Here is an 11,096-nt window from a genome sequence, read left to right as displayed (position 1 = left end):
TTTACCATCTGCGGTTTTGTGGCGCTAATGTTGTTGTCCTAAAACCAACCCCACCAAAAAAACCCCAAAAACCAAAACACTCACTCTGCAGCATGGCAATATCAAATTAGATCTACACATGTTAAAACCAGAGCCTTGAATTACATCATAATTGTGCCAGTGTCAACCAGTCATTCATGTAGCTGGTTCATTACGCAACGCTAGCCCACGGTCTGCCTCAAAGCTGAGGAGCACAGCCACATTCCTGCCTTCCCCGCCCCCCCCTCCCCCCCACCCTTGGGCCCATGAAGGTGGCAGGATTTGGGGAACAAGGCTGTGATTAGGTATGTGGTATATTCCTGGTGTGGAATCTGCAACCACGAACCTGTGCGAGCTGGGGACAGGGAGCAGTGACCCTGTGTCCCCTGCTTGAGCTGCAAGTCTGCAGGGAGGTGGGGTTCAGCAACTAGCACTGAGCACGAGGCTTCACAAGGGACACAGGTGCTGGGGGCAGGGTACAAAACCCTGCAGGGGAGCCCGGGGCAAGCCGGTGCCAGCTGTGATGCAGCAGTTGCTGGTGCTGCCTGTGCCCAGGGAGCTGCTGGCAGGTGGTGGCCCAACACCACATACACTGCCCAGGGCACTGCAGCAGCTGACCCACAGCCCTCCCCCCACCCCATCACCTGGCCAGCTCTGCAGGGACAGCAAGCACACACAGCCTGATGGTGCCTTACAGCCCCCCTCCACTGTGTGTTAGCCAACACGTAAGTGCCTTGTACTTCCAATTCACATATATTTTCCTTCTGGAGCCTCCAAACATGCCTGGGGTATGCAGCTTCACCCTGCCAGCCTCCCCCTTGCCTCGGGGTAATGGCTTCCTGCTGGCAAGGCAGAGCAGCAGGGCTGCAGATGCAGTGCTGCTGGCAACACTCAGGCCTCATGCTGTGCCCCGCAGCCCCCAGCACTGGGCAGAGCAGCCAGGAAACCAGGGACTTTGGGGCAGAGCCAAACCTGTGCATTTTGTAACACACTCCTGCCTGCAGAGAGCCACCACCCAGCCGCAGCCAGGCTCTGACAGTTCAGTCCAAAGCATTTGTCTGCCTGGAGTGGTGATGGCTGGGAGCCCCAGGCAGGGAAGAGGAAGATCTGCTCAACCCGTGGCGGGAAGCACCTATATCCCCATGTAGGTGCCCCGCGGAGGGATGAGCCCAGCAGCTGCCATGCGCTTTTCACTCGTTAGGAAGTTGAAAGTTGCACATGCATTTGGCTGTGAAATAGAAAAAGGAGGGAGTGAAGCCCCAGACCTCGGGCAGGAGATGCAGCCTTTCCCCAGGGGCACATGACACTCTCCCTCCTGCCCATCCCCGGGGCAGGCAGAGGCCCTGGGGGCATTCCCAGTGGCCACCACCCTCCCCTCCGCTGGGGTGCTGTCTGTGCACACCCCTCCTCACCGTGTCCTGCACCTCCACAGCGATCCCACACTCCCGCATCTGCTTCAGCACGGTGGGGTGGAGCCGCTCCACCCTGTCTCCAGTGCCCAGCACTAGGATCTCTGTAACCAGGAGACGACCACAGGCAAGGGTGGGCAGGGCTGTGCTCTCAGGCTGCCTCGGCCCACACCTGTCCTCCCTGCAGGGACCAACAGCTCCCCCACAGCCACCCCTACAGGAACGCAAAATGAGGTGGAAGCCAGCTCCCGCTGCACCCCTCCTGCCCCTCCAGCTCCTGCTGCAGAGCAGAGGGACGCCAGAGAGCAGCTCCTTCCACCAAAATGCCGGTAAGGCACTGCAGGGAGGGCTGGGGCAGAGCTGCACTGGCCCCTGAGGGGCAGCTGGGCCCTGGCAGCCCAGCACAGCTCAGGAGCCAGCTCAGGCAGGCTGTGGCAGTGCAGGGCCCCGGCTAACCCACGTACCTATTTGGGGCTCCAGCATCCGGAATAGCGACAGACTCTCAAGTGAAATGTCCCTGTAGGAGCCAACCTGCGGGGACACCAAGGGCACTGAGTGGGGCAGACCCCAGCGTGCTTGCCCACAGTGTGGGTGGGGGCCAAGCAGCCCCTGACCCACCACTGGGCACTCACGTTCCACTGGAGGATGGCACGGGGCAGGATGGCGCAGGGCCCCCACCACCAGGTCGCCGCTGATGGTGAATCCGCGGCTAGTGTAGCCCTCGATGAACATGATGTTGGGGGACTCTGGCTCCAGCACCGTCATCCGTGTCCGCTGGTAGAGCTCATCGTCCGCCGGGGTTAGGCGGTGAGCCCGGCATGGCTGAGTCCAGCATGGCACCCTGTGAGGATGGGGAGTGGCTTGGACACATGGGGCCCACAGGCACCGCACAGCTACCCCTCGGCAGCCTCACAGAGTTCCCATTGCCAGACCCACAGCTGCCCCACGGGTACCCCCACAGCTACCCACCCCACAGCAGCTCCACAGAGATCCCCACGGGCACCCTATAGTTACCCCCCGGCAGCCCCACAAAGAACCCTAGGGGCATCCCACGGCCACCCCAGAGCAGCCCTACAGAGATCCCTACGGACACCCCACAGCCGCCCGCCAGCAGCCCCCGGCCGCCGCCCCTGGGGCCACAGAGTGCTCTCCCCCGCCCAGCCCCAGGGTGCCGACGCCGGTGCCCGTACCCGCCCACCGCCCGCCGTGCCGCTGGGCCCAGCACACGCAGTACAGCCGCCGCCATGGCCGCGCCGCCGCCGGAAGCGCAGAGTGGCCCCGCCCCGCCCCGCCCCGCCCCGCCCCACTCGCGCCCCCTGGCGGCCGCCGCCGGCGTCGCTGCCCGGGCTGGGACAGCGGGACCGGGGGCGGGAGCGGGGCCGGACCGGGGCCCCCCGGGGCTCCCACCTCCTGCCGGGGTGGGGGCGGCGGGGAGGGACACACACACACACCCCGCCACCCTCCCCCGGGCCCGCCCCGACCTGGTGCGCCCGGGGCGGGCTGCGGCCGGCGACGGAGCGAAACCGAAAGCGGCGGGCAGCGGCACGGCCGGGTGCGGGGCGGCGGGGGGCATGGCGGGTTGCGATGCCCCAGCCCTGCCTTGCCTTGGCGGCGCGGGGGTCCCCACCGGGACGCCCCCATCCCCGCCGTCCGGAGGGCCGCGGACCGGTCGGGGCTGCTGCGCCGGAGGCTGCGGGGCCGGAGGTGAGAGGGGAGCGGGCGGCTCCTGGTGCTGGGTCCCCGCTATCCCCGCGGGCGGCCGGCCGGGCGGCGGGAGGGAGCGGGACCGGGGCTCGGCTCCCCGGCCGCCCCGCTGCGCCCCCGGCACGGCTTTGCCCCGCTCCTGCGGCCCCGGCATGGCGTGCCCCCGCTGCGGGGGAGCCGCTGCCAGCCGGGGCTGAGCCCCCCAATCCGCCGCCGGGACCCCGCGCCCCGGGTTCCTCTTTCCCCCCTCTCCTCCCCACCACGCTCGGTGGGGCGGGTGGCAGTGGGCAGCGGGGTTCTGGGGGCTCAGGGGGGGTGCTCCGGGGCTGGGGACCCACGTCACCCTACCTTGTGACATCCACCCCGGGGACAGCCAGAGCCCCGACACCGTGGGGGGTCACGGGGAAGCTCCCTGGCGTCGGCGACGGGAGCTTTCACACCACCGTGCCATGCCGTGCTGGGGTGGGGAGGCGTCAGGAATCCCCGGCGCCCCATGGACGGGCTCCTTCAGCCAAAGGTGGGGTATCGTGTCCCCCTCGGCGAGCACCGCGTGGGCCCGGTGGGGTTCCCCATACGGTTTCACTTCCCTCCCCGTGGCGGGTCCCCGAGGCCGTCCTCAGCCGGCGGCCGGGTGGCGGAGGGCTGGAGGCGCTGGCAGCAACGGGTGCCGTGCCATGCTGCCGACGGGCACAGGTGCTGGGGCGGGTGCCCTCCCTCGGGAACAGCTCGGGTTTCCGGGCCCCGCCGGGGGCTGCTGGGCTGGCACCAGATGCTCCTGCCCCACCGGGGCTTTGTTCAGAGCCATTTCCTTTTGGCTCGGCTGCGCCACCCTCCCCTTGGCACCCGGCCCACGGTGCGGGGGGAAGCCTGTGGCACAACCCCAGCCTCTGCTGGCACCCCCCAGCCCAGCAGCCGGCCTGGCTGCAGCTCCCATGCAGCTCCTCCGCCCCAGTTCCTGGTGGTAAGTCGCCCTCTGCCCCCTTGGCCCGCTGGCTGCCCCGGGGTTGGGGTGGTGTGGCGGCGGCCCCCATGCCCGTCCCTCCATGGCGTCGGCACGGGCAACGGAATCCCAAAAGCAGCTGTCCCCGCTGCGCCCAGCTGCCCTGGGGTTTCGTTACCCGCGCTCCCGCCCCCGCCTCGTCCCACACGCCCCCCACCCTGCTGCCCGATGCCGTCCCACACCAGGCCAGGCACTGGGCAAGAGCTGCTTGCCCAACTCCAACCCCTCCATGGGGCTGGGGCAGCATATGGGGGCCACAGTGGGAGAAAGGGGGGTGTCGGGAAGGGTTATCACCAGTACCCAGCCTCACAGCTCAGCCTCTTGTACAGGGGCTGGGTGCTCTCCGGCAGTCTCGTGCCCCCGACGGCTAAAAATAGCAGCTCACTTCCTGGGGACTAACTGCCGGGGCGAGTGTGCCGAGTGGCGGCTCTGGCTGCTGGCCACAGCATGGATGTGGCCACCTGCACTGGGGTGGTGCAGGTCATGAGATGGGTGAGCTTCCTGCTGCCGCCAGCCTGCACCAGGCTCTTCCTGGCCCCCTGCAGCCCCCCAGTGCCAGCAGGGCCGAGCGGTGCCCGGGCAGGATCCGTCCCTCAGAGAGAGAGATGGCTTTGGAATGACACGATCACTCCCGCTGAGCAGGCAGCCAGAGAGCCATCGGGGATGTCGTGTCTGTCCAAAGCTCTTTCGGCGCCCCCGAGAGTCCCCCCCCCGGGTCCACCGTGCTGCCAGGCCTCACATGGGCTGCTTGCGGGGAACCCTGGTGCTCTGGGGATGGATCCAGCCTGGACGCCACCCTCAGCAGCAACACAAGGTCCAAGTGTGTTCCCACCTGTGCCGGTGCGTCCCTCCCGGCCAGCTGGGCAGGGGTCCTGGGTGGCTCCTGCCCTGCAGACAGTCAGCAGTTGGTCTGGTGTAAGCAGTGATTCTCAGATCACCTCTTGGCTGTGGGTGGTGCAGGGAGCACCCCAACGTGCCACGGCCCCACAGTGCCGGAGGGGATGCAACCCTCCTCCATCTGGGGGACATGTCCCTGCTTCTGCCTGGGGCTGCAGGTTCACACTGCCTGTGGGCTGCAGCCCCAGGGGGGACTTCAGAGCTGCCCGTGGAGTCCCAAAACGAGTTGCTGTGCTCCCAGCAGAGCTTACACAACAGGCCGTTCTGGCAGGCTCTGTCTGCCCTGGCCCCCTGCGCACACCAGCCCTGGAGGAACCGGTTTGGGCCCTACGGGCAGGGCAGAGTGGCCCCCCCACCCCAGCCTCATGGGGAGAGCAGGAAGGGAAGGGCAGGGAGGGAGGTCCCCAGCTCCCTGGGGACACGTGCTCTCAGCTGCTGTGGGGGGGTTTGGTGCTTCCCAGATACCCGCTACCCAACGAGCAGTCACGGGGCTGGGGCTGCGGGCACGCCAGGCCCTTATCCCTGTCCCCAGATCAGAGCTGGTGTCGATGGCAGCCCCAGAGGGGAGCAACAGCCCCCACTGTGCTCAGGGAACTGGGCAGCAGCGTGGGCTCTCCATTCTTTCAGATCTGCACTTGAGACGCTACCGCCATGGAGGAGCACAGCTCTGCAGATGTAATCAACGGCATGATCTAATCGTTTCCACCTCCTTCCTCTTGGGGCTGACGAGGGGGCTGCTTTGCTAACGTGTGGGAGGGCAGCTCCTTGCCCCCATCCTTCCCACCAGGGCCAGCGGAGCAGGCAGAGCTGGGGCAGCGAGCAGGCCCCACTGAGGGCATGGCAAGGCATGCACCCACTGCCACTTATCGCCCTTCACTGTGCAGAGCCTGGCTGCGGTGCTAGGCTGCACCTGGCAAGAGCTGATGGTGCCCCTCAGCCATGCTGTCACAGCCCCAGCCAAGTCCCGGCAGCCTCAGGGATGGCCAGGCTGAGCCCCAGCAGCCTGTGCTGGGCCCTGCTGTGGCCTGGCCATCCTGGAGCGTGGCTGTGACAGGTTGGGGTCCCCTCCCGGAGGCCTCTGTGGAGGGTGGCGGTGTCAGGGCACACACGCTCCCGTCGCCTCCCGGCCCGCCGAACTCCGCCGCCGTCCCCAAGCATCGGGCACACAGTAGCCCGCCACACCCATCATGGCGGCATCGCACTGCCCGCCACGCACATCATGGCGGCCCCCATAGGCCGTTGCCCCCAAGATGGCCGCCCTGCCGCATCCAACCCGCCCGCGCCCAAGATGGCCGCCCTGGAGGGCCGCGTGCCGCGCCCAACATGGCGACCGCCTGCCAGAGCCCGGTGGGCGAGCGGGCTGATGACGCCACTTCCGGCGGAAGCTGCAGCCAGGCTCCCATGGAGACGGGCGAGGGCCGGCCGGGGGTTGCGGCCACGCTGCGGGCCTTGAACGGGGCGCTGGGGCGGCCCGCCGCTCTCTGGGTGAAGGAGAGCGGCGCCCGCAACCTGCGGCACCGGGACTTCCTGGCGCCCCGGGCCGCGCTGAGCGCCGCTTTCCCCGGGGGCCAGGTAGGCCGCGGCCGGGCCGGGGCCAGCACGGAGAGGTCGGAGCCGGGGCAGGGGCCAGCGCGGAGGGGGAGGGGGCGTGGCCTGCGCCGGGCCACGTGCGGGCAGGGGACTGACTCCTTGCCTTCTTGCCCGGCAGGTGCCCGCTGACGTCGTAGCGGGCGTGACGTCACTAAGAGGCCCGGGGGTGCTGGCGGTGCGGGGCTGTCAGGAGACGCCGGCGGGGCTGGCGGTGCAGGTGTGGCGGCCGCAGGCCTTCGAGCGCCTGTTGGGGCCACGGCCCGCCCCGTCCCCAGCGCTGGGGACGCAGGCGGGGTGGGTGGTGCTGCACTGCCCGGCTGTGTGCACCCCCGCCGCCCTGCGGCCCCGCCACCTCCGCTCCCTCTTGCTGGCCGACCACCTGGCCCAGCTGCTGCGCACCCAGGGGTGAGTGCCTCGCCCTGCCGCCACCGCCGCCTTGCTGCCCACCGCCCTGCCACCATCATGTTTCTCCCTCTCGCAGGGTCGGCATCCGCCTGGTCCCTGCGCTCGCCGAGGAGGGGAGCCGGGATGTCCTGCGGCAGCTCCGCATTGACTGGCCCTCTGGCTCCGGTGGCTCAGCACCCCCTGATGCTATCTCGGCCTTGAAGCGGGCCCTGGGCCAGTCCCCCTATGCTGCAGCCTGTGAGCAGGGGCCAGGTGTAGCCATGCTGCCTGAGGATGTAATCTCGAAAGTGCATTTGAAGAGCTTCGTGGAACAGCAGGGCTTGGTGGGCTACGACCCCAATCTAGATGTCCTTCTTGGTGAGCCTTACGTGTACAGCAGCTCTAGTGTGACAGCAAGGGGGAGTGAATGGCTGCAAACAGGCCTGTTTCCTTTTTTTCCGATCGTTTTTATGGAAAATAAGGGGGGTTTAGATCAAAATGGCTTTCTCCTCTTATTCCCCTTCAGTCTGGTTTAAGCCAGAAATGCACAGCCTGATGCAGGATGGCAGGGGTGTGGTGAACCTTCGTGTTCCATTCTGAGTATCCTTCCTTCTTTCAGTGACAGAAGGGAAGCTGCGGTCCCTGGCTGAGCTGCAGCAAGCCGTACAGCAGTGCACAGTGAGTAACACTGCCATGCTTCCTACCTCTTGCTTTCCAGATGTTGTTCCCTTCTGTCACATGGTAGCATTTGAGCTCCCTGCTGTGCTCTGCTGCAGGCTGGAGGTCAGGGGAGCTGCTGCAGCATTGTACATGTGGTGAGCTGTGAGGAGGAATTCCAGCAGCAGCAGCTGGATCTGCTCTGGAGAATTTTGGATCCAGGAGCCCACACAGCTTTGCAGGTAAGGAACTTTCAAACTTCCTCACTGTGGCCCTAGCATCCTTGCACTCAGCCAGCCTCCTGCAATCCCCACAGCGAATGCTGAGGTCCAGCCTTGCTCCCTTGTGAGGCTTCCCTTTGCGTTGGCAGTCCCTCCACACTCTTGCCCAGGTGGTGGAGCGGCCCCTCTGCCCTTGTGATTTTAGTGCTAAAGAAGGAGGGGCAGGAAAAGACTGCAAGGAGACAGCTAGAACATGGCTGGTTTTAGCCCAGTTCTCCTGCACTGTGTTTTGGTGGAGCTTCTGAGGCTTTGACCCCTGGCCCTGGCCTCTCCTCTCTCTTTCAGAAGCACCTTGTCTGTGGGCCAGTGAAGGTGACAAACCCCTCATCGCCCATCGGGGCAGACCAGTACTTCCAGTAAGTTGGTGTGTGGCAAGGCGCCTGCCGTGCTGCTTGCCTGCCAAGGCTCCCTGTGCTCTGCCTGGCCCTGTAGGCACCAAGGCAGCCATGCTACAGCGCTGAGTGAGCTGGTGGCGCACAGAGAGTTCTGTGTAGTGCCTCCATTCTGCTTTTCCATAGCTCAGAGCTGTTGTGAGAGGACTGGAGGTGCAGACTGTCCAGCTTCTGGCCCTCTCAGTGCTGCCAGGGGGCTGTTGGGAGGAGAGGCAGCGGCAGGAGCTGGGTGCTGCAGCGGTGCAGGATGGTATTTCCCTGCCTTCACGCATTAGCGGATGGCTCTGGCACAGGGGCAGCCCTTTCTTAGCCAAAAGGCAGAGCTTGTGCCCAGTGCAGTGGGTTCCTTGCAGCCCTCCCCAGGCAGCGGCACAAGGGGCTGGCCGCGGTGTGGCTGTCTCTGCCTGGATCCTGGAGGTTTTGCACTGATTTTGCTCAGCTGGGTTGCTGCTGCAGCTGGGATGCCCTGAGGAGCCCAAAGGCTGGGGGAGCCCTAGGGTGCTCTCTGGGGCTAGTTCAGCCCAGGGGCAGTGGCTGTGTCTGTTCCTCCCAGGCTCCGAAAGCGCCAGATGTACGAAGCCTCTGTGATGAAGTATGGGGAGCTTGTGCAAGGTGAGGGTTTCCTTCGTGGCTGTGCACAGATGTCACTCTATCCCTGTCTCCACTGCTCCCATGAGTCCGCTCCCCTCATCTCTGCGTCTGCAGCCAGCAAGGCTGTCCCCAGCACAGTGCTCCCTCTCTCCTCTGCCACTGGAGCCAGGTGCTGACCTTGCTTGGGAGAAGGTGTCTAAACTGCGACCTGGACAGTGGCACCTGCAGATGGGGGCCAGGGCTGGGGAACTGTGGTGGTCCCCAGCTTTCACTGGAGCCCCCTCACCCCAGGGGGGTTCCTGCCTGGGCGCTGGGGGTGCCATTACACAGGAATGGAGTAATATGTACATGATGCCACCTGTGTTTGCCACAGATGAGGCCTGGACTGAGGTGATTGATACGCTCACAGTGGCTGCCATCAGGTTTGAGATGCTGAGCACTGCTCACAGGAGTCAGGTAGGACAGCAGTTTGTGCAGAGCCAGGGCAGGCAAGCTGTGGGGATAGTGGAGCGGCTCTGTGCTGAGCAGCCTGGACTGAGACTTCTCACTGCCCTCAGATCACCCTGGACCTGGAGGACAGCAGCATCTCCACAAAGGGAACCAAGAGCGGCGCCTTCGTGATGTACAACTGTGCCCGGCTGGCCACACTGTTTGACACCTACCAGCGGGCTGTGGAGCAGGGTGAGCACCAGCCCCACGACCCTCCTCTAACATCTACTCCTGGGCTGTTTCTCATGCCTGGAGCCACAGGGGCTTCTCTGGGCACAACAACAGTCTCTCACCTCCTTTCCAGGCACATACCCACCTCTCCCACCAGTGTCAGAACTGAACTTCTCCTGCCTCCGGGAAGAGGTGAGTGCAGAGAAGGGAAATGTGGGGACCTTGGCTCTGGTGCTGGGTACTGCTGGCCCAGGAGGGTCTGGCCCTCTGACACATGTAATCCTTTCACAGGGTGAATGGCTCCTGCTCTTCAACTATCTCCTGCCCTTCCCTGAAGTCCTGCAGCAGGCAGCTGTGCTGCCTGCACCCACCAAGGGGATCCGGATCACAGCCAACACAGAGACAGTAAGTACCACATGCTGTAGCACCCATGGGTGCTGCTCCAACAGTCCCAACCCAGGGCAAAGCTATGTGATGTGGGGGCGGTGCTGAGGGAAGAAACTGCAACACTCCTGGGGCTGCTCCTGTTCTGCTTGTGGGGGGGGAAGGGCACAAGACCAGCCAGACCCCACCATGCCAGCAGAAGCTCTGTCTTGCAGGTGTGCAAGTTCCTGATCCAGCTCAGCATGGATTTCAGCTCCTACTACAACCGGGTCCACGTCCTGGGGGTGAGTTGGATGTCCCATGCCTGCAGGCTAGTGACCCTGTGGTCCTTCCCAGGCCTGGACTGCAGTTGTGGGGCAGCTGTGTGGGGAGCACGCTCCAGGGTCCCAGCAGCATAATGCAGCCTTGCACCAGGCCCTCAAGGATACGTACACAGGGTGCAGAGGCAGCAGTGCCTCTAGGGCCAGCCTGTCGAGGGGCAATATGGCCACCAGCCCCAAGCCACTGCTCTTCTCCCTGCAGGAGCCATTCCCTCACCTCTTTGACCAGATGTTTGCCCGCCTCCAGCTGCTGGGAGCAGTGAGGGATGTGTTCCACAGTGCGCTGGCGACTCTGCACCTTCCTCCTCTCAACCAGATCTGAGCCACCACTGAAGCACCATGCCATGGTGTGACAGGCACCAGGACAACATGCCATGGGAGGGAAGGACAGGTCACATCCCCCCAGCAAGGCAGGGGGCTGCCTGATGGTCAGGCAGGGAGACAGGCCTTCCCCTCCTGCTGCCATGTTTTGAGGCTTTGGTTATGTGCAGCCTGTGGCTGTGCCCAGCATGGGAGATGGGTGTGCCTGCCACATCCACACTAGCAGAAGGAAGGATGCCTGTGGTACCCTTGCAAGCCAGGCTGGGGAATGCTGGAGGAGGCAGTGCTAAGGACCAGGACACCACACAGCCAGGCACCAACCTTGCTTCCCTCAAAGCCATTTATTGAAGGTTGCTCCGTGCTGGCAGGGAGCTCCTGAGGCTCAAGGCTCTTGTCGGACCTGGGGCCAGGGCCCAGTACTGGGGTCCAATACACTTGTTGCTGGACAAATGCTGTGTGTGTCTGACCCCAACAGAATGCCTTGCCCC

The 11,096-nt window shown here is 65.0% G+C and overlaps 2 protein-coding genes across 6 annotated transcripts; one reads left to right on the top strand and one right to left on the bottom strand.

Moving 5' to 3' along the window:
* Positions 1-101: 101 nt before the first annotated feature.
* On the bottom strand, positions 102-2,727 carry NDUFAF3 (NADH:ubiquinone oxidoreductase complex assembly factor 3). The gene is given in 6 exon segments (XM_075095865.1): positions 102-1,246; positions 1,431-1,531; positions 1,892-1,958; positions 2,060-2,101; positions 2,103-2,268; positions 2,618-2,727. Coding segments are annotated over 6 exon segments (528 nt in total). The 5' UTR covers positions 2,674-2,727; the 3' UTR covers positions 102-1,150.
* A 133-nt stretch (positions 2,728-2,860) lies between these two features.
* On the top strand, positions 2,861-11,058 carry DALRD3 (DALR anticodon binding domain containing 3). Of its 5 annotated transcripts, XM_075095860.1 has the most exons (14): positions 2,994-3,131; positions 5,656-5,703; positions 6,737-7,023; positions 7,100-7,380; positions 7,622-7,680; positions 7,779-7,901; positions 8,226-8,296; positions 8,886-8,944; positions 9,297-9,379; positions 9,481-9,604; positions 9,717-9,775; positions 9,875-9,988; positions 10,183-10,251; positions 10,490-11,058. In XM_075095860.1, the coding sequence occupies exons 2-14, from the start codon at positions 5,680-5,682 to the stop codon at positions 10,607-10,609; spliced, it is 1,473 nt and encodes a 490-aa protein (XP_074951961.1). In that variant the 5' UTR covers positions 2,994-3,131; positions 5,656-5,679; the 3' UTR covers positions 10,610-11,058. The 5 variants fall into 5 exon arrangements, 4 of the variants coding, with proteins under 4 accessions (XP_074951964.1, XP_074951961.1, XP_074951962.1 ...); XM_075095863.1 differs by lacking the exon at positions 5,656-5,703 and having other exon boundaries at positions 2,861-3,131; XM_075095861.1 differs by lacking the exon at positions 2,994-3,131 and having other exon boundaries at positions 5,651-5,703.
* The last annotated feature ends 38 nt before the right edge of the window (positions 11,059-11,096 follow it).

Source organism: Phalacrocorax aristotelis, chromosome 6, assembly GCF_949628215.1.
Source record: "Phalacrocorax aristotelis chromosome 6, bGulAri2.1, whole genome shotgun sequence".
Taxonomy (NCBI): Eukaryota; Metazoa; Chordata; class Aves; order Suliformes; family Phalacrocoracidae; genus Phalacrocorax; species Phalacrocorax aristotelis.
Note: the sequence above shows the minus strand (reverse complement) of the source record. Positions and strands in the feature narration are given on the sequence as shown.